The following is a 24,029-nucleotide window of genomic DNA, read 5'->3' as shown; positions in this document are numbered from 1 at the left end:
CTGCTTAAAGATATTGTCGTAATAGGTCATGGCGGTTCGCCTGTGTGAAGTGTTTATAATTCTTCTGGAGTGATTATATTTGCGAAAGATTTTAGTTATGGTCATCAACACGTTTCGATGTTTCACTCTAGAGTATTTATTATTTTAGATCTGTTGCCTTAGAGGAAATGCTCGCTCAAAAACTAGAAATTACAGGCACCATCAAGAATCTTGTTTTCGATTGAGGGTTGGATAAACCAAAATACGTATTTCGAATGTGCTCTGTGATTTAACCAAGAATGCAGACGCCACCATGCATCAACGTGGAGGACGAAGAAATATCTGATACTCAAAATGATCCTGTTGTACATGAGCTATTTGAAGACGCCATTGAAGTTTTGCGTCTTTTGGGGGCAGATGAGAAACTCAGTGGTAAGGTGGTTATTTCCAGTTCGATATCTGATAGATGTTCCCCTCTCCTACTTAACCTCTTCAATTAATAAGCCAGTTAATCATTCACTCAGTCAATCACTTGGCTGGTCAGTTAGTCAGACAGTCCTGGATCAGTCAGTCAGTCTGTCAGTCTATGAATACTCAATGCATCAGTATGTCAGTCAGAGAGTCAGTCAGCAAGTCAGCCAGCCAATCAGTCAGTTAATCAACCAGCCAGTTATTCAGCCAGTCATCCAGCCAATCAGTCAGCTAGTCAGTTAGCCAGTCTGTCAGCCAATCAGTCAGCTAGTCAGCCAGCCAGTCAGTCAGTTAGTCAGTCAATAGATTATTATTGCCTTGTGACTGCTTTGTTTTCTCACTTTTGTATAAAATTTAGATGGGTGCTCAAGCTCAGAGAGGTGTCACCAAAACACTCAGCAAGGCAAGAAGAGTCAACCACACCCAAGTCACAGAAAATGTGTAAAGAAACCAGCAGAAATAACAAGAGCAAAAAGAAGGAAACTGGAGAGAATTAAGGCTCCGGTGACAATCTTAAGAAAAGCAAAGCAACTTGAAGGTAAGAGTTAGTATGATGTTTGAGTTTCAGGGAAGGACTTATGGGGTATTTGTCCCATTTTTGAAAGGATTTTGGACACTTTTTGTAGAAGAAGTATCACTTTCAATAGCCTCTCCTCTCCACAGAAGCTTATAAGGAGATATCTGCCACACAGAATGAGGGCAGGCACAAATCAATGAATATTCAGCAACTTTTTTTTTTTTTTTTAAGCCTCTGTGGAGGAGAGAGGTTTTTGACTCTATACCCCACCCCACCCCTGCTTGTGCTCCTGTTATCCCTGAGTTCAACCTCCCCAGTTCATGGATCGTTGTTTTTTTTGCCTTGGCGCCATCATGACACCAGCATGAAGTATACGATCCTTGTGAAATCATTCAATTGTGTTGTATGATTGTAGGAGGAAGGGAAGTCTTGATTTTTGTTAGTGACAGTTAACCCTTTAACTCCCATGAGTGACCAAGACAGAATTTCTCCTTACAATATCAATACAATATCAACCAGATAAGTGATGAGAATAGAGAAAAATATCAATTTGGGGATAATTAGGTGATCCAATAATAAATTCTCTGAACTAACACTGTAAGAATTGTGTGGTTGACAGTGAGGAGAATGACAAATTTGATCTGGGAGTTAAAGGATTAATAAAATTTTGGTGTAGTTAGCCTAATTCATTACTGGAGATAGGGAAAGGAAACTTTCTTGGCTGCACAGTATCGCTTAAGTTTGTGCCTGGAAATTGTGTGGTCAGTTTTTTTTTTCTTTTTTCTTTTTTTCTCAGTCCGATTAAAAGGCAGACAACTCTTTCCTTGACTCTGATGTTGCCTTACCATCGATCATCAGAAATCAACCTTTCTCATCAACAATAATCTGTTTAAGTTCTATCCTCAACAGAGGAATCACATGATACTATCAACTAATAGGCCCAGTTTCAAGTCATTTCTGTCTGAATTTATTGTTATACAACTTTAATATATATTTTAATTAATTCATTTCATAACAATCTTGACCATCTTAAGTGTCATCAGAGGAACAAGAGGTTTCTGTCCAAAAGATGTTGAGTTATGCCAACCAGATGCCACATCAAGAAAATTTCCAACCTCCACCTCTTCCTTTTGTGTCATTTGGATTGGATGGAATGAATGTAAAGTACCATGACAATAATGCCATTCCGAAGATCTCACATTTTGATTGTATTTTTTACAGTGATCACTATATAATAATGTCACTAGAATGACATTTGCAAATGTGAGGTAGATGATAATCAGGCTTTGTAACTATGTAACACTGCTTGTCGTCTGAGGTAATTTTTTCAAGAAAGTTCCAAACCATTATGTGGGAGCTACATGTTGTCCAGAGAGTCAAACCAGCATGAATCCCTTATACTGACAGGTTCACTTTCTATCATGTATAGTATACAGTAGTTAAATCATTATTTAAAACAGTCCTTTATCCCATCTTTTACTGATCTGAATGGTGCCAAATGACAATTTGCCTTTTTTGCCTTGCTTTTTTCTGTCTTTGTTTCCTTCTGCCCCTAAAACAGGAACACGAGAGTCTTGCCTCCAGTAATTCACTTGGCCCTGACAGTATCACTCAAAACCATACTTACTTATCCAGTGAAAAAGATGTTGCCCTGTGGAAGACATTGACAGCTTCTCCTAACAACTGTAATATTTTTGTGGGAGGCCTGCACCATGGGGTTGTATCAGAAGTTCTGCACACTGCTTTTAAAGCATTCTGTTTGAAAGAAGGAGATGAAAAGAATATGAAGGTAGAGCTCTGTTTTGGGAAAAAAAGTTCCTGTTATAAAGCTCAATTAAAAATACCTTTCTGAGTTTCTCAGAGAGCAGAGGGAGGATTTTTTCTTGCCTAAAAGATATTTTTACCTCACTTTTTTGAACAGGTTGGGTGTTCCACCAAAACCTCATTTATGCCCTTCCTTCTAAAGGAGTCTTTGTTCAAAAACAATTAACCCTTTAACTCCCAGATCAAATTTGTAATTCTCCTTACTGTCAACTATGTAATTCTCATAATTTTAGTTCAGAGAATTTAGTATTGGATCAACTAATTATCCCAAGATTGATAATTTTCTTTATTCTCATCACTTATCTGGTTGATATTGTATTGATATTGTAAGGAGAAATTCTGTCTTGGTCACTCATGGGAGTTAAAGGGTTAAACACCATGTAACTATACTTGCCTGTTTAGTTCTTCTTTTCCACTGATCTTCTTTTAGGCCCATGTTGTTGTGGATGTTAGTAGAAATCTGTCAAAAGGCTATGGATTTGTGACATTACCTTGTAGAAGATCTGCCGAACTGGCTATGATATGGTAAGTTTTATATCTTTGGTTGGAAAATTATTTCATTGAAACACCAGCAAAACTATTAAGTAAACATTGTTGATATAGTGAATTTATACTTTTTAACCCTTAACACCCGAACATCACTGTACAAGTTCTCTATACTGTTCACTATAAATTTCCTATGATGCTGACCAAGAGAATTTGTTTAACAGTCAAGAGCTTTATGAGTTTGATATCATTTATTAATTAATTTTCATAGCCTTAATGATTGATTCAGGGTTGATGCTGTTGGGAGAAATTAGATGTTTATCACTCTCAGGGGTTAACCCTTTAACTCCCATGTGTGACCAAGATAAAATTTCTCCTTAAAATATCAATACAATATCAACCAGATATGAAGTGTGTAAAATAAAGAAAAATATCAATTTGGGGATGATTAGTTGATCTGATACTAAATTCTTAACTAACATTATAAGAATTGTATGGTTGACAGTAAGGAGAATTACAAATTTGATCCAGGAGTTAAAGGGTTAATGAATTTATCCACAATAATAGGCACATTTTTAAGGCCTACTTTTACCAAAAGATTTTTGCCATTATTTGGCAAAATTGTGTTCTGAACCATCTTCAACGTAGCCAACTGTTTTAACTTAACATTGATATTTGTTGAAAGCACCAGGTATGGTAATTATAACTGACATTGGAAAAGACTTTTTGTTATTTCAAACAGCTTGTGTAGAAAAAAAATTCTTGAGATCTACTGGATGTATAAAACTGCAGCTCAAGACAGCATTCTTGAAAATAAATATCCCCCAAAATTAACCCTGTATGGATGGTTGAAAAATAGATAGAACATTTTTGATGTGACTGTGTTTGTTGCCAACAGCATGCAGGAATTTGAAATTTATGGCCATTGTATGCAGTTGGGTTGGGGCCAAGAAAAGAGGGATGGAGTCTTGTCAAATGCTAAAGATTCCCTAGGAACCAAACCAGGCCTAAAACAGTGTGAAAAGGTAAGAGATGTATATACTACTTCTTTTTTTTACAATAGCATGCTGTTTACATGAGGCAGGAACAATAATCTACCAACTGAAGGTTCAGTATTTTGTCTTGACTAGTTTGCAGTAACCAGTAGTCTTCACTGCATTGTCTCAGTCTTATTCCGTTTTCAATTTAAATTAACCCTTTCAATCCCAAGATCTTTTTAGTAATTCTCCTTACTGTCTGCCATACAATTCTTATAATATTAGTTTGGAGAATTTGGTATTGGATCAACTGATAATCCCCCAATTTACATTTTTCTTTATTCTCATCACTTGTTTACTTGATATTGTTGTATTAATATTGTAAGGAGAAATTCCGTCTTAGTTTCTCATTGGAGTTAAAGGGTTAAAGATGTGGCAGATTTCCTTTAGAATTTTTTATCTGGATTGATTTAGCAGAAGATCATCATTAGTATTGTTCCATACTTTCCCAGAGGATAGCTTGCTATAACTGATCAGGCAGTGTTTTCTCCATAGGTGTCTTTGCACAGGACAACCACAAAAACAAAAGGGAACATTGTTTCTGATAGAGTGTTTCCAGAAAAGGAGGACCTTGTACCAAAGTAAGCAATATGATGGGAAACTGAATGAAAGGAAGGAAAAGGAGCAGAAGTTTATAGTAAATGGTTGGAAAAAATAAAATAAGAGGCAGACAGGTAGAGGTGGACTAAATAGACTGACAGATGAATGGACAGACAGACAGGCAGAGACAGACAGACAGACAGAGACAGACAGACAGGCAGAGACAGACAGACAGGCAGAGACAGACAGACAGGCAGAGACAGACAGACAGGCTGATGAAGAGAGATCATTTGTTTTTATCAACTGAGTTGATAAAATTCTTCAATTCTTTTTTTCTTTTTTTTAATTATTTCTTTTTTATAACCCAAAATAAGGGGGAAGCCTGGGTCCCTTGGGCCCCTCCCCTAGATCCCCCACTGAATGATGCAAGTTAAGGGTTATGCTTATGAGATTTTTCAGGAAGATATCTGAGGCTTTTATGGAAGGATTGTGTTGAGCTAATAGTTTTTACACCCCTCTACATATTTTGTGCAGTGCCTCAAGGTGTTCTTCAGATCATTGTTTACTGAGAAACCTGTTCTTGTTTCTTTTATATCTCGTGATCTCAGGCCTGTCTGAATTTATTGTTCAACAAACTCTCTTGCAGGACATTATTAAAGAGATGCACTTCAAGATGGGACCAAGAAACACCAAGAAAAATTCAGAAAATTGAGAAATTAGTTTGGAATCCTCTTCCACTGTACTCCTTTCAGTTTGACACGGAATGCAATTCATTATCAGGGGATCAATTTAAGACTGACGATGGTTTGGACAAAAACAAAATTGAATTAGCACAAACGGAGACCAGAATTGCAGCTCTGTGCAAAGAATCAGTGATCAGCCATGGCATAAATACAGATGCCTTTGAGGGTGGAAATGGAGCTGTTTCAAGTGAATGTTCATACCAAATTAATTTGGAAGTAAATAACAAAACATCTTCAATTCTGCCTGAAATAGGACAAGATCCAACTTACGCAAAAACTCATCTGGAAAACAATAAAGAAATTGAAGATACAGGGAAGCATTTGTCTGGAGAGTTTGAGGTTACTTGTGAGAGGACAAGGTATCATGTTGACCATAATTTGTTTTATTAAAATTTTAGGTAAATCTTTTACACCATTCTTTCCATGTTTTTGTTCAGTACCTTGCAAGTGGATATGAGTAGGCAGTAACTGTGAAATGAAAAGGACTTTAAAGGCCCAGACTACATAACAGTTCTCACTTTTGCCAAACAATTAACCACATAAAGTTACAATTGAATCATTGTTATAAACAATTATAATAATAATAACATATATATATATATATTACTATATATATATTTATTTTTTAATTAACAGGTGTAACACTGATGAACATAAAAAACGAGTCATTCAGTGGCTCACTCATGACCAAAAAGTTGCACTGGTAAGTTATTTGATGTATGATTCAATGCCATTAATTTTCTTTTTCTTAAACTACAACTCCTGGTAGGGGATCGTAGCATTGTAGCATCGTAGCTTGTTCTCAGGGTTCTTGCTGTTTTTCCTCCAAGTAGTAAAGAAAGGCTTGAGGACAAAGTTGAAGGAACTGACTTCGAATATGCTTGAAATCTTTTTTATTGGGGGGGGGAAGTATTTTTGTGGGAGTAAATTTTACACTCACCTGGCAGTATAAGTGGGAAACAAATGCACTCTGAGAGCATCTGGAGCCAAAAAGTCATGCAGAGCAAATGTAGTGAGAAACAGCTTTCAACGGCTTGTTTAAATCAGTGCAATTTTGTTTGCATTGCTTTTTTGGCAGATAAAATCGGTTTGTTCAAAGCTCCGCAGTTGTGGTGTCCAAGGTCACCTTGGAGTATTTGGCATTCATTACGAAACGGATAACAGTCGTCTGTATGTAGTATGCGCTAAACACCTAACTGAGGCACAACTGCTCAATGAATTCAAAGTGTTTGGAACTGTGGAAGTTAAACTTATTACTAATGTCAACGGATTTTCCAAGGTAGATTTATTTTCCTTCATTTTCTTTTTTCTATTTCAGAGAGCCTCTTATCCTCATGAGTTTTCTTCCCCTTCTCTCGAGTACTTTTTTTTCTTGTACTCAAAGAAGCCTTACCACTCTCCTCTCTTGTTTTGCATTGTGTCTTATCACCTTATATTGTGGTTTTTCCTTAAAATCATTGTTTGCTTTCATTGTTATTTTGTCAGCCTATTTTTGTTTTTGCCCACTCATCCTTTTTCCTTCATTTGGAACTTTCTAGAGCCAGTGCTATGGGCAGTGATTGGTTCAAATAGTTGCATCATCCACCTAACCAATCAGAAGCAAAACTTTAGCCAAATGTGACTTGTAATTGGTCTCTCACGTTCTTGCACCCTTCAGGTGGTTTGCTTGCCTTTACTTTTCTCATTGGCTCCATGTGATATGTCCCTTTGTTCTGATTGGCCCAATCCATCATGTTACTTTGGTTTGCTTTTTTGCAACACTCAATGGAAAAGCATACAGTCCCTAATTTCTGTACCTCATTCTTCAGATTGATTTTTTTTTCATTGAATAAACCAACCAATCTATCAATGCATTATTTTGTGGTTGATAATTTTGTTCCTGGATGGTCTCTCTCTCAGGGTTGTGCCTTTATCCAGTACGTGGATAGTGCATGTGCGGAAAGAGCCATAAAACAGCTGCATGGAAAGGTAAGCAAATTAATGGGTCCAGTTCAGAAGCTTATTATGGTAGTTACTTTGAATTCCCTTCTAGGAGATTTTTTATGGGTGGGTGCAGAGTCGTTTTGTCTAAATTTTCAGCAAATTCTGCAAAAATCTTCTGCACAAACTTTTCTGTTACCATCTTAAAAGTTAGGGTTGTTAATGGATGGCTAACACATGGAGATTTTTGGGAGGTAGGATGGAAGTTACAATTCAAGAATTCCACAGTGGCTTGACTTTTTGCAGCTTGAGTCCTCAGCTGGTTTATGTTTTCCAGCCAAGAAACCTTCCTTTCTGTGTTAGGATACAAAGGGGAAATTTCTTATCATGAACTGGAGATTTCTCCATTTTGTTTATTTGTTTCTTTTTTTTTTTTTTTTCTTCTTTCACACCGTGTAGTTCAGTATTGATATTATCACAACAGCTTTCCTTTCTTTTTTCCTCAAGGTATGGATTATGTAATTTCTTTTAATATCTTGCATAGATTCTTTGAAACAATTTTTTTCTTCAGGTTGTTGGTGGTATGCCTATGAAAGTAATGGTGGCTGAACCCAAACCTCCCAAAGGAGCACAGAGGAAGAGCACATTGGTGTGACTTTGGTCCCTAAGCCTTTGCGCACAGGCAACCCTCTGATTTCAAATCCTTTTACAGATGTGTTTGCTATTCACTAGAATATAGAGGAATATTGAAACAGTTTATATATATACAGTCTGTGTGAAAGAAGATCTACCCTTTAAGCTGGAATGATTTTAATCTCCCATGAGTGACCAAGACAGAATTTCTCCTTACAATATCAACCAGACAAGAGATGAGAATGAAGAAAATATCGATCAGGGACTATTAGTTAATTCAATACCAAATTCTCTGACCTAACATTATAAGAGTTGTATGGCAGAGTAAAGAGAATTACTAACAAGATCTTGGAAATGAAAGGTTAATGGTATCGAAATTTAGCTCAAGGACTGGATTTATCACCAAGCTTAAAAGAGAAAAACAAAACCAAAATTTTGCAATGATGACAGCTACACATGAACAAAAATCAAGAAAATAAAACACTTCATGAAAATGAATAAATGATCCATGTCATCCAGGAGGAGTTCACTGATGTAAATAGTGTTTGGAATATATATATATATATATATTGTACTCTATGTTTCTCATGTAAAAATGTACAAAACTTTGTAAAACAAATAAAAGAGGTTTAATGTATCAAAAGATACCTAGCAATGTCATAGTGTTCTATACAAGCTACATTTCTAGTATCAAAGTATTTAGTAGCACAAGCCCATTCACCATATGAATTTCAAAAACTATCAGTTTTGCCACAAAAACAAAAGCTACACTACCATTATTTCTGTATAAAAAGTTCAATAAATGCAACACAATGAGAACCCATGAAAACTCTTCCTTTGCCTGTGTTATTAATACATAATTATGTACAGTGTGGTATCCATAAACACTTTGAAGACCTCTTGTTAGATAAATCTGAAAGGTTCACTCAAAATCTTGATTGATTGATTGATTGATGTCTCCCTTGTACTGAACAATAACTCCAAAGGCAATGAAAACTGAGAGAAACGTTCAGCTTTATCAACTGACAAGACCTGTAGAAAGGGAAGGTGATAAATATCAGTAGGCTTTCTTGATCAAAGGAGCAACATTTGACTTAGAATCTTGGCCACATGAAGACATTTTTGCCAACACCATTATTTATTCCATAACAACACAGATTATTTATATGGGGCTCAAGGAAAAGGTAAAAACACTTACCAAGATAATCATCCATCAGTGAACCAATAGCAAACTGAAAATCAAAACAGCCAGACATTACTTTTAAAGAAATTAGAGAACTTTCTAAGGACATTACTGTACACATAATGATGGTTTTACAATTCCTCCCAAAGCAAGAGGCATTTCAAGTCCTCCCCTTGAGAGCCACAAGATAACCACATCGCAATTAAAAATTTTCCTGCACAATTTACCACTGGTTCATGTGCACTCCAAGGGGTTCACAAGGGCACATTTAACCCTTTAACCCATTAAAGTGATGAACATCTAATTTCTCCTGACAGTATCATCCCTAAATCATACATTTAGGTCATGAGAATAAAGGAAATGATCACAAACTCAAGAAGGTCTTGACTATTAGACAAGTTCTACTTGCAAGTTCCAAAGAAGACAGTATGAAGAAGTAGCAGATTGATGTGAAGAAGTTGAGGCTTAAAGAACAACGATCTACGAAACACATGGAATCACAAAACTCACAATGTCATTAGCATCAACCCTGGTTCCTACAATTCTGAGACGAATTTCATCATCCTGTTGAATCACATTGTCCTATGAACAGAAACAGGTGTTAAAAGTAGAAAAAACAATTAAATGAGCTGTTGTGGCAGATTTCAAGCCTTAACCATACAAAAAGAATTATTTAAAGTTGTCAACTTTTAATTGACCATTCAATCATTCAAAAACTTGTATACTTAGCCATCAACAATGTACAGTTATTTCTTCAGATCCAGATAAGTAAAAGGTGTTTGAGTCTTCTGTCATGATCAAGATAACCCTTTAACTCCCACGTATGACCAAGATAGAATTTCTCCTTACAATATTGATACAATATCATGCAGACAAGTGATGAGAATAAAGAAAAGTTTAAATTAGGGAATAATTAGTGGATCCTATACCAAATTCTCTAATTTCCATCATAACAGTTGTATGGCAGACAGTAAGGAAATTACTCATGAGAGGCAGTGAGAGGGTTAACCCACAAGTAACATTTAGCAAGAGGGAGTTCTGACAATCTTCTTTCCCTGGAAGTACACCTGACTTGCTGTTTCACATGTTCAATATAATTACATTACCATTACATGTAATACACTATTTTCAGTTACACCTGACACAAACAAACAAGTTCCAGTAAACTTTCAACACCATACCTCATCTCTTGTTTTATAACATGGTGGGTTAGAGTTTGGATCAAAATCCATATCTGATGGGATTGACTTAAAAGCAAATATATATATAAATACTAGCCAGACAGTAGCAAACAAACAAAAACACCAACATTTTCATGCCTCAAAGTATAAATCAAGCTACCATAGAAGGAGGGTACATTTCTGAAGAAACTGTGACAGAACAAGGTAATGGGTATTATTATATACTCAACAAAATATCGCGTTTCTGATTGGTCAATGATGAATGCATAAATAGGTTATAGAGTGCAATAGAGGTTATAGAGTGCAATACGGAGAAGTTGCCATGGAAACACCGGGGAAGCGCCAAATTTGAACACCAAATTATAAAAAAATCGAGAATATAATAAATAAAAAATCGTATGAACCTGCTCGTGCATTTCGTGATTTATGGTCACTCGTGATGTTTTGAAAGTTCTCAAATTGCACTCGCCTACGGCTCGTGCAATTTTGAGAACTTTCAAAACATCACTCGTGCCCATAAATCACGAAATGCACTCGCGTTCATACGATTTCCTATACTTATCAACTAAGTTGATAATGTAAATTGGCCACCATCAAGAGTTTCAAAGCCGAGGTTTTGAGCATTAGACCTTCATCATTTGCTCTGACAAACAGCCAACCCCACCAAATGTCAGCTTTGAAACTCTTAGCGGTGGCCAATTTATGTTATCAACTCAGTTGATAATACCCAATTACCTTATCCTGGAAGGGGTCTGAGGAGAAGAGGAATCAAATGCTTTAAATGACTATCATTCCAACAAAGTTGAATGGCCACCAAAACTAAGAATTTAACAAATTACACTCAACAAAATACATCTGTACTTGAGCCTAGTGGCCCAGCCAGCCAGAACTTATTCCAGTTTCCCTGTAGCATGAAGTGACTAGGAATATTACTACTCCCCCCTGGATGGGATGCTTGTCCATTGCAAGGTTACCCACCCTCCCCCTAGCATTTCATAGGGCTTTCTTGACAGTTAGCCATTTATACTCCTGGTTGAAGAGAAGCTCTGTAAGAGTAAAATGTTTTGCCCAGGAACACAACACAATGACCTGGACAGGTTTTCAACCCAGACCAAGTCAATCACTATGTTAAGCACACTTTAACAGCTTCTATTCCTGGAGTGTCAGCTGAAATAGCATTTGTCAATTAACATTTCTGATTCATTCTTTTATTACTGCACTAAGTTAAAACATGTACAAGGTTACCTTCCACAAAGCAGTCAATCTTGAAAAATACTTACATGGCGTGACACAAAGCATGAAAGAGGTCCTATCTCAGTGAACAACCCAACCTGAGATAAATATAGTGATGAGAATTTGTCACCACTGATCAGATCAGGGCCATTTAGAATAATTCAACCAATTGCAAGGAGAGATCAAAGGAAAGGATGATGGTTAAAGGACAAATTGTTGCAATCAATCATTTGATCATGGCTAAATTATATTGTAAAATTCTACTCCTACAAAGGGAAGGAAAAAAATGAGTGACTGGCCAAAAGAGATTTCAGTGAAGGCACTGAACCCTTTACACCCTCACATGAGTAAAGTTATTCTCCATACTGTTCCCCATACATTCCCTAAGGTGCTGACTAGGAGAATTTGTGTAACAATCAACAGCTTCTTTTGCTGCTGATAATTTTCTTTATTCTCATGACCTTACTACATGATTCAGGGGTGATATTGTGAGGAGAAATTAGATGCTAGTCACTCTGACAGAGGTGACAATTTCTTTTACACTTTGCTGGAGATTTTCTACCTTGTTTACTTGCATGACTACAGCATCCAGAACTTCGCCTTTAAATGGTCTGAAAACAATAGCCTGTAAAAAAAAACAATTTGTAACAACAAAGGGTAAATGAATCATTCATTGGAGTCCATTTCCACTGAGCATTGAAAAGACACAAATAAAGTAATCAGAACAGAGAAAAAGATTATTATTAGTTTTGCAATGGAAAAAGAAATGTACCATAATGGGAATGAACCTCTGCTAACCTTATATTTGACAGGATACACAACAAATCCACGTCCTGGTTGGATGTGACCAACTCCAATGTTGTCAATTGTGGTGACAGCTATGATAAACCCATACCTTAGGAAGATAATAGTTCCGCTGATACTTCAGTGGTTTATAGATAAAATTTACCGAATTATTTGTCCATCAATGTTGGGCACAAGCGGAGGTGCTTTACTTATGAACTACAGTAACTGTCTAACTCTTGGACATCGAGATTTTTGTGAAAATGGATACTGCATTTGAAGGAAACAGCGTAGTTCCAGCGATATGTTTATGTTCTCAAATCTTCCACAAAGAGAAAAAAAAGAAAAGAAAAAATTAATTAACTGCTTACTTTCCGCTACAAGTCCCTTCGACCTCAGTGAACAATTTCTGCTTCACTGTTTGTAGCAAGTTCGGCCCAAAGTAGCGCGGATGAAGCAAGATTTCGTGTTCCAGTGAGATCTAAAGACACAAAGAGAATCAGTTGGGCATTTCACTTCATTTAACGCTAATCATGGCTGGTTTTAAAGCAATAATCGAAGTGAACCCTTACATGATAGAACATTTTGATTCAAATACAAACAGGCATGGGAAAGTTAGCGACCACGCAATTTACTGAATGCTACTTAGTGGCCTGGCAACTCGACGCTCTGTGGAGAATTTCAATGCGATCATAATTGTAAATATGGAGCGCGAGAATGTTTTGATAAAGCTCTTTAGTTTGTTTGAAAGTTTTATTCAACAGGTAAAGTTTTCTGGGTAGTTTTCCTTTAAATACACATCGGTGAGAAGTGCATAACACTCCGGAATCTTTTTCTCAAACAGTTGTCACTGCCCGCAGAGCTGGTCGACTTTACATTCTGCCGGGAAAAACTTTTGAAGGGTGTAGCCGATGAGATCACTGTTTTTGGACATCTTTCACGACTCGTGGAAGAGATCAAATCGTTAAAGGTATCTTCTTCAATCAGGTTTTAATTAAGATATTTTTCAGTCATGAAAATTTACATGTGAAGACAAGTGGCATTTTTGTTAATCAATCAATCAAAAGAATCAAAATCATAGATTATCATTCTATCAAGTTGAAAAAATATTCAAAAAATGAGTGTTGGCAATTTTAAAGTCTTCTTGTCGTGATTGTTCAACTAAGTCTTCAACTGACTTTGCCCACTATTACCTCTGACTATTTAGTACCTTGTGGTGAAACACATCTCACCAACTCCAGTGCAAAATCTTTTATTTCAAACCCCCCCCCCCATACCTCCTTTCAGCAAGTGTCATGTCACCTTTCCATATTTTTACTTTCACTTCATGGAAACAGCTTGCAGTTCCAATTTTAAGGAAGCTCAAATTCCTCTTGATTTCTCAGTACCAACCAAGCAGGTGTTGACAGGGGTTGAGCACAAATTAAGAGAAAAAGGGAGATGGCTGCACTGGCATTCCTCTCCCATCTCCCTTACTGCACCTGCCAGGCTATTGCATTTCTTCTTGTAATGTACCATCTATGAATTTATTGGTATCCCAAATAATGTGTTTCCTCCACCCTTTTTTATGTCTTTTATACCCCCAGGAAGAAGTGATATAAATAAAATTGGTCTTATGGCATATTTCTTAGTTCACTGATTAATGCTCATTTTTTCATAGAGCCATTGTGACAAAAATGAAGGAACTGACCCAGTTGGAATGAGTCCCAAGGCTAAGAAAATGAAGATAGAGGATGATCACGAAGATAAAACTGGTACTCTTATCATTGAGTTAAGAGCAATTTTGAGAAGATAAAACAACTCTGATTCAAAGATCTTCTTATAAAGGAACAATTTATACCCTATACATGGGTGTAAGACTTAACAGAAGGGAGCTGAATGGTCACATGGAGGACTGGCTGTTTCAATACAAAGTCCTTCTGATACAAGTCAATTTGATACATGTACAAAGTTGTTTCAATACAACTTAAATCACTTCAATACCAACCAATACATGCTGCAGCAAATTTTATTATACAATATGAAGTGTTTCAGTTTCATGACTATACTCACCCGGACGATCAGACTACACTATATCACATGTTACCCTGGGGTTAAACCATTGAATCTCAGTTTCATTTGGAATGGACTAAAATTTTTTCAGACTAAACATTTTTTCGTTGTTATTTTTAGTGTCTGACAACATCGAAGAATTAGACACATCACTGATTCAAGTTAATGCTTCAAAGGCCGAGGTAAATGCAAAGGAACACTAAAATCTTTGCATAAAAAAAATAAACAGTTGCCATTTTACTATTTTATTACACTTCATGTAAACATTAGTTTATCTAATATTTTAACGTTTCATGGAAATTTTCCAACTTAGATTGATAGGAGAATTTCAGCTTTCATGCAAAGGAAACGTTTGGAGGTGGATTTGCTTAACAAGAGGGAGTTTTGTAGCATCATTGATACAGAAAATAACAATGGTTGGTGAGAAGTAATTTTTTAATGAGTTTTAAAATATCTTCAACTATTTTTGATTTTCCTATTTTTTAATAACATTTGCTTTCACTTTATTTTAATGTATTTTGACTGTGTATCACACCTAAATGACAATTCCTTTTTTCTTTTCTTTTTTTTTTAATGTCTACAGAATTTAGCTGTGCACGAGTTGATGCAGTGTTTGTGCACAGACATGGACAAAAAAGCCACATTAAAGGTATGAAATGATCAAGATTATTTTCCCAAAACTGGAGCTCCAGCAATATGTCTTCAGAAGGGTTCGAGTCTCTTATAAAAGAAAATGTTGTGCTGATTGATTATGAATTTGTATCTACTCTTCTCATTAATGTACTTCTATGCTTATTTTAGAAAATTTTACTAGATCAGTCAATTTTTAATGATGATTTTTAAAAGGTGAGGATTTCTGAATAAGGTCCGCCTGGCAATGGGGATTGCATCTAAAAAAAAAATTGCACCAAAAATTAACTGATGGAACATAGTATTTATCAACTGTATGGGAAGTGCATAATTTCAGCAATCCTCTTTCTCTAATTGTCCCCATGACTTTACATCCACTATCCCAGCCCTGCCTCTTAGCTTCCAGAAAGCCACCAGTTTTTTCCCTTGGTGACAAGGTCTCTTTAACAGTGACACAGGTTGAAAACACAAGTAGTGCAAGTGAGGCACAAGCACTTGGACCTGAGTTCTCAAAGCAAAGAACCCCAGTAGCTTCTCAAATTGGCATGGGAGTTAGTTCTTGCCACAGCACAGAGGAGCGCATCAGAAACATAGAGATCCACCTCGGATACAGACCAGGTTAGGCTTTCCTCAGGTGTCAACTTAACCCTCTAAGTACTAAAAGTAATCAGCATCTAATTTATTGGTAAAATAGCAACACTGAATCACTTATTAGGATCATAGGAATAAAGGAAATGATCTCTAATTTAAGTAGCTTTGATTGTTACACACATTCTCATTGTCAGAACCTAACTAAATTTATGGATGAGAGTATGGAGAATGTGGATACTGATTTGACCCTTTAACTCTCATGTGTGACCAAGACTGAATCTCTCCTCACAATATCAATACAATATCAACTACTTGAGTAATGGGAATAAAGAAAAATATCAAGTTGGGGATAATTAGTTGATCCAATTCTAAATTCTCTGAATTAACATCATAAGAATTGTATAGTTGATCCAATACTAAATTCTCGGAACTAACATCATAAGAATTGTATGGTTGACAGTAAAGAGAATTCAAAATGTGATCTGGGATTTAAAGGGTTAAGGGTGTAACATGTGTTTGCAACAGTTGGTACAACACTAGTTGAAATTTGGTTGGTAACACAACAAAGTTTAACTCTTAACTCCCATGGGAGACCAAGACAGAATTTTTCCTTACGCTATCAACAAGTGATGAGAATAAAGAAAATATCAGTAAGGGAACTTTTTTAGATGATCCAATAACAAATTCTCCAAATTAACATCACATGAACTGCATAGGAGATAATAAGGAGAATCACTAATGAGATCTTGGGAGTTAAAGGGTTAAAGTAATGCTGAACAGCTCATCTTGGAACACGGCAAAGTTTTGAACACATGCAGATGAAAACAGGAATCTCACATTCACAGAATCACTCCATCTGCCCACTTTATTTGTTTAGTAATTGATTACTGGGAAACATTAATCACGTCGACATAAATCATTTTAACATGACTCGGTCAACATTGTACCTCAGCTCGTCTGACATCTGAATATCAAATTTACTAGAGTCTGACTCGTACAACAATTGCATGTATCCTAACTTTGATTGAAACACAATATTAAACTGCAGTTCACTTCCGTCTGGAAAATAAAAACAAGGAAAGCTATAGGACTTCACAAAGACAAAGACAGGCTGTGAAATCAATCAGCTAAGATTTGGCATCTGAACTAGCACGTATATGAAAAAAAATGTAATGGAGAAATGAGATAACAAGTCAAATTCTCATAAAAAATGACTATGATATAAGTTAATCGTGTTAATTGAACGTAAAAATTGATAAAAATGTCAACTTTTTTGCGCCTTTGTTGAGGGCAACTCGATCAAGTCTCGTGCTACTATCGATAACAATTCCAATCCTCCAATCACGCTAACACAATTCTATTGAATCGTTCTGGGTTTTCTGGACTTTGAGGCCCACGTAATTCAAACAGATTTCGTAAATTACTTGCTGCTCGTGTACTTAGTTACGGCTTTGGTTCCTTCACTGACGGCGTGTTTAGCCAGTTCACCGGGAAGAAGCAGCCTGATTGCGGTCTGAATTTCGCGAGAGCTGATGGTCGATTTCTTGTTATAGTGGGCCAGTCTTGAAGCTTCTGTGGCGATCCGTTCAAAAATATCGTTCACGAAAGAGTTCATGATACCCATTGCTTTGCTAGAGATTCCCGTGTCTGGGTGAACTTGCTTGAGGACTTTGTAAATGTAAATGGCATAGCTTTCCCTCCGCTTTCGAGTTCTTTTACCTTTTCCTCCTTCGGCGGCGCTCTTTGCCTTACCAGCTCGCTTTTCGCCTTTCTTGCCGGCTACCTTTGGTGCCATTTTAAGAGATCTTGACTGAGGTTTGTTTAGATGACGTTTTGTATTTAAACGAAATAATCGTCGGATCAATTAGTATGCGGATCGAAAATCTCGAACAGTGATTGGTACGATTAAGAGGTAATACTTTCAGTCTGAATATTTCATAAACATCCGATATGATTGTCATGTGGTGTTCAAAATGATATATGCCGGTCGAAAACATAAGCTTGCTGTAGCAGTTTCAGTTATCTATTCGTTTTTCCAATGCGGATCTAATCAAAAGCTAAATTAAGCCATGCCAGTAGCTTTAAAATGAGGAAGATCGGCAAAGCTAGTTAAAGGGTTCGTCAGATTAAGGCTACTGTTTCTCGCATTTGCCGTCGCGCTCATTTGTCACAATTCGTCGAGAGAGTTAGTTCAATCCGAAATCTGATGAATCTGGGAGTGGGGACATAACAGGCAACATATTGAGTATTATGTAGTGATTACCATTTCATACAGGAAACCTTTATTGGTTATGACTTTCGAGAGATGTGGTGGCTCCTAGAGGAGCCTTTGATATAAGAGGTTGAATTTAACGTGTCTAGCCGCCGAATCCGTACAGCGTACGGCCTTGTCTCTTTAGCGCATACACAACATCCATGGCTGTGACCGTCTTCCTTTTAGCATGTTCTGTATAGGTAACAGCATCACGAATCACGTTCTCGAGGAAGACCTTAAGGACCCCGCGCGTTTCTTCGTAAATCAATCCAGAGATGCGCTTAACCCCACCACGGCGAGCAAGACGGCGGATAGCTGGCTTAGTGATTCCTTGAATGTTATCACGCAAGATTTTGCGATGACGCTTAGCACCTCCTTTGCCGAGACCTTTTCCGCCTTTTCCACGTCCGGACATACTAACTCGTCTAGATTAGAACGCTCTAAGATGTTAACTAGGTTATCGTGAAATGCAAGAAAAGAGCTACGATTTAGTATGTATAACTTTGATGCGGACCTCTCAGGGAAATCACCAAAATTTTGATTGGTGTAAATTTTCTCTGAAGTCTCCTTGATTGACAAGAGTTCTATGACGTACTATTGACATGACGTATTTATAGAATTATTTGCGTAAATTTTGATCCGTTTTTTATTGCAAGCTTCAGGTAGAAGCAAAATAATTGATATTTTCCCTTGGAAAAATATTTCCCATATTAATAGAAATCGTAGTCTGGGAAGTAATTCCTTGAAATTTCTCGTGAATATTACTCCAGTGATTATTGGCGATTTTCCAGGAGTGTTTTTAGAAGTTCGAATATAGGAGGAGGTTTTGAGAGGCGTTCTTGAGTCAAGCTACAAATATTATGTTAAATAATGTCTTAATTACAAAACGAAATTCTTAAAAATATACTTCGGATGTTACTCAATTTTTTTGTTTATGTTTCAACATGTCGAAGACCAAAATACTATACTCTTTGTTTGTGTTCCTATTTAGAGAGACCTGTACCACAAGACGTTTACAAGAGACTCTCCGATCTTGAAAAAAGAATACTGCACCTGGAAGGCCTCTCGCCAGAGTACTTCAGGAAGAACGTAAGTACTCGGTGGGTTTCGGTGCAGCGGTTTTAGGTTAAACTTTCACCAGGATCCAGGAATTTTATGACAATGGGTCCAGTACTTCTCGACCAATTTATGATTCCTTTTCCTATCCCCTTACATTTCTTCCGACGTAAACATTCGTTTTCCTGGAGCCCTAATCGTTTTCTCTTACCGTTACTTTGATCAGACCACGTGACCGAAGGGAGGGAAAAAGAGAACTTAAAAGAAACTCGAACTTCTGGGGTTCGATCCTTGAAACGGCATAAGAGATTTTCCTTAGTCTCACGCTCGTGACAATACCCAAAAAACAAAATCATCTTTCATTGTTTCTCCAAGTTATCTTACACTGTTGACTTCGAGCATTAAAACTAGCGTTTTTCGGTTGTAACGTTTCAGCCTGACAAAGGGAGAGATGGAATCATTTCTTCTGGGGGAGAATTGTCCTTTGGTTCTACTCAGGTAACCTCATTTTTACCTTTAACTGCCAAATAAAGTATAAGTAATAACATGATTGCGAGAGCAGTTTGGTGTTAATGAACAGGAGTCAATTTTTCAAAGACAACTAAATTGCACTCGCCCTACGGTCGCGTGCAATTTTTAGTCTTTGAAACATGTACAAGTGCTTATTTACACCAAACTGCACGATATAGAATGTATTATGCTGTTACTTGTTGGTAATTTGCATGAAAAACGCATCACAGAAAGTCAAGACGGACGAAATTTTGGCAGCGCGCGATATTTGTAATTCGCACTCGTGTTACAACTTTGCATTTGTGTTACATGAAAATGCACTCGTTTTCAGCCAATCAGATGCGCGTAGTTTTTCATGAATGTTATTATTTATGGTAATAGGACCGAGTGAAGTCCAATTCGTTCTGTAATCTTACGAGTGATTAACAAAATTGGACGACCGCGAAGTGGGAGTCAATTTGTCAATCACGAGTATGATTAAAGACAGAATTGGACGACAAGAAGTCCTGTTACCAATTAATCAGAACTGTTAAAATTTCCGAAAACGACGAATACGTTTAAGTCAAATATCTCTGGTAGAGACAATATCTAAAATAAAAAATTTTCCATTTTGGAAATTCCTCAATTTCTTCAGGATAAGTGGTTGTTGCTATGGTTATTGTGATTAATTCTGTGATTGGTGGATTTGGCTGAGTGGAATTAGTATGATTGGCTACTTCAATTGTCCGGTTACAGGTGTCCGATTACAGCCAACTGTCCGATTACAGGTGTCCGATTACAGCCAAATGTCCGATTACAGTCAATTGTCCGATCACACTGTTCGATTACAGCTCTACAGAATGATTAGTGAAAAATAAAGCAGCTAATGCATTAATCATGTTTGAGGAAATTGTGATGGTTATGATTAAAAAAACTAATAGCTTCTACTCACTGGTGTAAATTTCGCCACGCGCGTTCGTTTTCTTACACTCACTCATTCCTCGCACGCACCGCACGTCCTTACATTCAAGATATGTCTTCGTTCGAATCATGGAATTCTAGCGGGAAATTCTGCTCTTGAATATCTATCTATCTATATATATATATATATATATATAAGTGAAGGAATCAAAGAGGACGCATCGATCTCTCTGTTACATACATTTCATTACCCACAGAACCTCACATACCTTGGCATAAAGTGCTCAATGCTGTGGTAGCAGAGCTGGGTATATATAAGTGAAGGAACCAAAGAGGACGCATCGATTCTCTGTTACTCTGAGTTTCAGAAAGTTCTGTCTGACGAGCGCTTAGGCGCGAAACTCAGAGTAACAGAGAATCGATGCGTCCTCTTTGATTCCTTCACTTATATATACCCAGCTCTGCTACCACAGCATTGAGAACTTTGTGCCAAATATATTTGGCTTTAGTTTTCTTTCAAGATCATCAGTAAGTTCTTTTTATTGCCCACAGAACCTCACATTAGACGAGATTGACGAGAGAATCAGAAGCTTGCGCCATTCATTGTCCAAGGGAATTTCAAGCTGACTGAAGTTAATGCCGGATTTTGATACAAAAATATCGCTGTAGAATAACCATTAGCTTGTACCAGATGTTTAGTTGGATCAAGAGTCGATCAAGGGTACGCGATTTAGGCGCGTGTGGGCAGATGAACACAGCGATCAATCGTCGGGCATGCGCGAGGGGGTCAATTTTAGCCGCCTGCATGCCATGCATCCTTTTAAAAGGAGCGAGGGAAAAGGAAAACTCGAGACTTTTCGAACACAAAAATTATTCAAGTACTGGTATCCTGTTGATTCACCAAAAGTTGTACGTCTCCAAAACACCGTGACTACCTTGAGTGGTTGTTTGTTACTCGTGTGACACACCTGACAGCCTGAAAGCACCACCATCCACCACCAGTACGACGTTTGCACATGCGCAAACGTTTGACCGCTGTGTTGGACAGATGGCTCAGAGAAAATTAAGGACGATAATTAGGCTGTTTCATTTACAACGACTGGAAAGAGCTAAAGATGAAGTTAATTGCCCGTTTCAAATCTTGTTTATAACCGAATTGCTAAGTGAGCGGTTGAAGTCTACCACCTTCACATAAGAGGACGGTGTGAAAAATCTTACTATCCGAGAATTTTCTCCTCACAATAAACATGTGATGTAAAGAGAAGCAATCGGCCAAAAATATGGGAAATTGTTACTATTATTAGAGTGGTTGATTTTTTAAAACCGACCTCTTAAGAGGCTTTTCTTTCATTTTGACGCTTTTAACAGCAGAATTTAAATTAGCCAACCGAAACATTAAAGAAGAACACCGGTCATTTGATAATGTCCGAAAAGTTTTTTCCCGCTTAGAAAGCACATGACTATATTCAAAGACTGAATGGTAGAAAAAGAAACAGCAAATTGCCATTATTTCGGTTCGAACCGTTTACCGATTGACCTTCTCGGCGAGAGAGGTCGAAAGGAGGCTTGGAAAAAGACAAATATAAACATGAGGTCGCAAAAGAACTTTCCTCTTTTCGCGTGGTAAAAAACACTTGAGACTCTATCACCTGCAATAGCTCTGAGAGAAACATTTATGGAGTAGGTAAAAGCCTTTTTTTTTTTTTTTTGGCCCAATCAACTGCTTACTTCGTATCTCATGAAAAGGCTTTCAGCTGGTCAGGCTGGATATTAATCATTAGCGAGTACTCAGTGTAACAATCATATCTATTCAGTCTTGCAACGCTAATGGAATACAAGCACTGTTTACGGATACTTTGAGAGTTTTTAAAATATATACTCGAAAACTGACCCATATTGCATGGCCTCGGAGTAACGAAACCGCCAATTTTTGAAAGATGAAAGCCGGTCGAGCCGGCGGTAATATTAGTCCCTTTAATAGCGGCCATAAGGCCACTCGATGTTGCATGCATTCAAACCTGATTCCCAGCTAATTGCGTTCCGCTTGACGTGATCCCGTACTAGTTGCATTAGTTGCAACAGAGATACCCGAGTTTCCCAGCTTCAAGTTCTTCGTCGGCAAATTCATTCACCGACGCAATAAATTTTGTTTCTTAGGCAACATCTAGTGCTTGTGAAAAAAAACATTCGTGGCTGGTATCGTTCCAACCACGAGAAATATTTTCATAAGTATTTGAAAATTTTTTATCGTCTCTGTTGTAACTCGTGAATACCAGCCGCGAGAAGTTTTTTCACAAGCATTTGTTAATTTTTCAACTTTCGGTGCGCCCCTGATAAAGGAAATACATTTGCATTTACGTCCACTTTACTTCTTTCTTCTCTTTATCTTCTCAGTTTCAAAAGCAACGCACTTTCTTTGCGATTTTCAGTTGCAAGAGTTCTCGTTTGGGCGAAGACAGTTATCGAAAAACACACTCTGCTGTGTGGCGAAAATGAACCAGTCCTCTTCGGTTGGCCTTGAAAACAGTTGTGACAATTTATTTTTTCCAGTTCGTCTCCGATACAATTTCTCTGATCTAACATACAGTATTCTGATCGCAGCGGCTATTCTTAGCTTCTTCGCCTGTCCGTTCACCTGGTTTTTGAACGCGATGATTATATTGGCAGTGAAAACGAAACGACGTCTTCAAACTCACTCCAACATGTTTTTGGCATCTTTAGCGCTTACTGATCTAGTGACTGGGTTGGTTGTTCAACCTCTGCATGGAGTTATGACAATTTTTATGCTGCAGAGAAAAGGTTTTCACGAATTTTGTCAAGTAAATATGGCTTTTAGCTTCTCCTTCTTACTAATTTGCCATTCTGTATTATGTCACTTGGTTTTGATATGCGGAGAACGATACCTCACAATCAAATACTCTTTCACACATCATGAAATGCTCACTAAGACGCGTGTTCTAGTTTTATCAGCCTGCGCCTGGATCCCGGGCATTCTTGTTTACTTCTTTTTGTCCAGGGCGACAATGATTCCAGTCACAGTTGTCACAATTGCATTGTTAAGTTCAATCATCTGCCTTCAGGTCCTCGTGTATAAGGAAGCCAGACGCCATGAAAAGCGGATTCTTGCCTGTCAAGTTTCTGAGGAGGCCAAAGCCAAATTCAAGGGAGAAAAAAAGGCCTTGAAGTCAACCACTTTGATGATAGTGATAATTTTGCTATTTTTCATTTTGCCAATAGGTCTAATGGCCGCCACATGGTTTCTATTCGGAGAAAAGTTTTCGGAAAGTGAAAAAACTACAGTTCGTCATTTCGTGTTTGGATTAATGCAATTGATTTCTACTGTCAACCCGATTATACACGTTTGTCGAAACAAACAATTTCTCGTCGCATTCATTGAATTGCTGTCGAAAAAAGGTTTCCAAGAGGCTGAAGAAATTGTAAGGAATCTGTGTAGACCAAGACGCGTTGGAGTGAGACCTGAAGCTCGACAAGCAATAGAAATGGTG

General features: G+C 37.4%; 5 protein-coding genes across 6 annotated transcripts; 2 read left to right on the top strand and 3 right to left on the bottom strand.

Moving 5' to 3' along the window:
* The first annotated feature begins 12 nt into the window (after positions 1-12).
* On the top strand, positions 13-8,793 carry LOC113677537 (uncharacterized). Of its 2 annotated transcripts, XM_089211247.1 has the most exons (12): positions 13-411; positions 809-988; positions 2,002-2,126; positions 2,529-2,756; positions 3,222-3,316; positions 4,176-4,302; positions 4,810-4,895; positions 5,501-5,956; positions 6,234-6,300; positions 6,676-6,876; positions 7,497-7,565; positions 8,089-8,793. In XM_089211247.1, the coding sequence occupies exons 1-12, from the start codon at positions 279-281 to the stop codon at positions 8,170-8,172; spliced, it is 1,851 nt and encodes a 616-aa protein (XP_089067373.1). In that variant the 5' UTR covers positions 13-278; the 3' UTR covers positions 8,173-8,793. The 2 variants fall into 2 exon arrangements, with proteins under 2 accessions (XP_089067373.1, XP_089067374.1); XM_089211248.1 differs by lacking the exon at positions 6,676-6,876.
* On the bottom strand, positions 8,757-13,166 carry LOC113677536 (DNA-directed RNA polymerase II subunit RPB7). The gene is made up of 9 exons (XM_089211253.1): positions 13,103-13,166; positions 12,902-13,011; positions 12,546-12,642; positions 12,310-12,372; positions 11,795-11,845; positions 10,515-10,580; positions 9,844-9,915; positions 9,349-9,382; positions 8,757-9,182 (listed from the first exon to the last, which is right to left on the bottom strand). Exons 1-9 carry the CDS (start codon positions 13,112-13,114, stop codon positions 9,169-9,171), a joined length of 519 nt encoding a protein of 172 aa, XP_089067379.1. The 5' UTR covers positions 13,115-13,166; the 3' UTR covers positions 8,757-9,168.
* Positions 13,166-22,375, top strand: LOC113677528 (MAP3K12-binding inhibitory protein 1). Its single transcript, XM_089211249.1, has 10 exons — positions 13,166-13,294; positions 13,375-13,500; positions 14,191-14,284; positions 14,703-14,764; positions 14,896-14,998; positions 15,166-15,231; positions 15,663-15,830; positions 19,049-19,146; positions 19,549-19,611; positions 21,076-22,375. Exons 1-10 carry the CDS (start codon positions 13,169-13,171, stop codon positions 21,148-21,150), a joined length of 981 nt encoding a protein of 326 aa, XP_089067375.1. The 5' UTR covers positions 13,166-13,168; the 3' UTR covers positions 21,151-22,375.
* Positions 16,642-18,972, bottom strand: LOC113677529 (histone H2B.1). Its single transcript, XM_089211254.1, has one exon. It carries the CDS (start codon positions 17,596-17,598, stop codon positions 17,224-17,226), a length of 375 nt encoding a protein of 124 aa, XP_089067380.1. The 5' UTR covers positions 17,599-18,972; the 3' UTR covers positions 16,642-17,223.
* On the bottom strand, positions 18,065-18,472 carry LOC149043081 (histone H4). The gene has a single exon (XM_089211255.1). The coding sequence runs from the start codon at positions 18,470-18,472 to the stop codon at positions 18,161-18,163; it is 312 nt and encodes a 103-aa protein (XP_089067381.1). The 3' UTR covers positions 18,065-18,160.
* Positions 22,376-24,029: the final 1,654 nt, after the last annotated feature.

Source organism: Pocillopora damicornis, chromosome 7, assembly GCF_964200805.1.
Source record: "Pocillopora damicornis chromosome 7, jaPocDami1.2, whole genome shotgun sequence".
NCBI classification, from domain to species: Eukaryota; Metazoa; Cnidaria; class Anthozoa; order Scleractinia; family Pocilloporidae; genus Pocillopora; species Pocillopora damicornis.
The sequence above is the reverse complement of the archived record's forward strand: the minus strand, read 5'-3'. Positions and strand labels throughout refer to the sequence as shown.

Coding starts and splice junctions, on each gene's coding strand:
- LOC113677537 (XM_089211247.1), top strand. CDS start 279: ATGCAGACGCCACCATGCATCAACGTGGAGGACGAAGAAATATCTGAT. Junction 412..808: donor GGCAGATGAGAAACTCAGTG/GTAAGGTGGTTA, acceptor TATAAAATTTAG/ATGGGTGCTCAAGCTCAGAG. Junction 5,957..6,233: donor GTTACTTGTGAGAGGACAAG/GTATCATGTTGA, acceptor TTTAATTAACAG/GTGTAACACTGATGAACATA.
- LOC113677536 (XM_089211253.1), bottom strand. Junction 12,373..12,545: donor TGTATCCTGTCAAATATAAG/GTTAGCAGAGGT, acceptor TTTTTTTTACAG/GCTATTGTTTTCAGACCATT. Junction 11,846..12,309: donor TAGTCATGCAAGTAAACAAG/GTAGAAAATCTC, acceptor TATTTATCTCAG/GTTGGGTTGTTCACTGAGAT.
- LOC113677528 (XM_089211249.1), top strand. CDS start 13,169: ATGCTACTTAGTGGCCTGGCAACTCGACGCTCTGTGGAGAATTTCAAT. Junction 13,295..13,374: donor TTGAAAGTTTTATTCAACAG/GTAAAGTTTTCT, acceptor TTTCTCAAACAG/TTGTCACTGCCCGCAGAGCT. Junction 14,999..15,165: donor TGATACAGAAAATAACAATG/GTTGGTGAGAAG, acceptor TAATGTCTACAG/AATTTAGCTGTGCACGAGTT.
- LOC113677529 (XM_089211254.1), bottom strand. CDS start 17,598: ATGGCACCAAAGGTAGCCGGCAAGAAAGGCGAAAAGCGAGCTGGTAAG.
- LOC149043081 (XM_089211255.1), bottom strand. CDS start 18,472: ATGTCCGGACGTGGAAAAGGCGGAAAAGGTCTCGGCAAAGGAGGTGCT.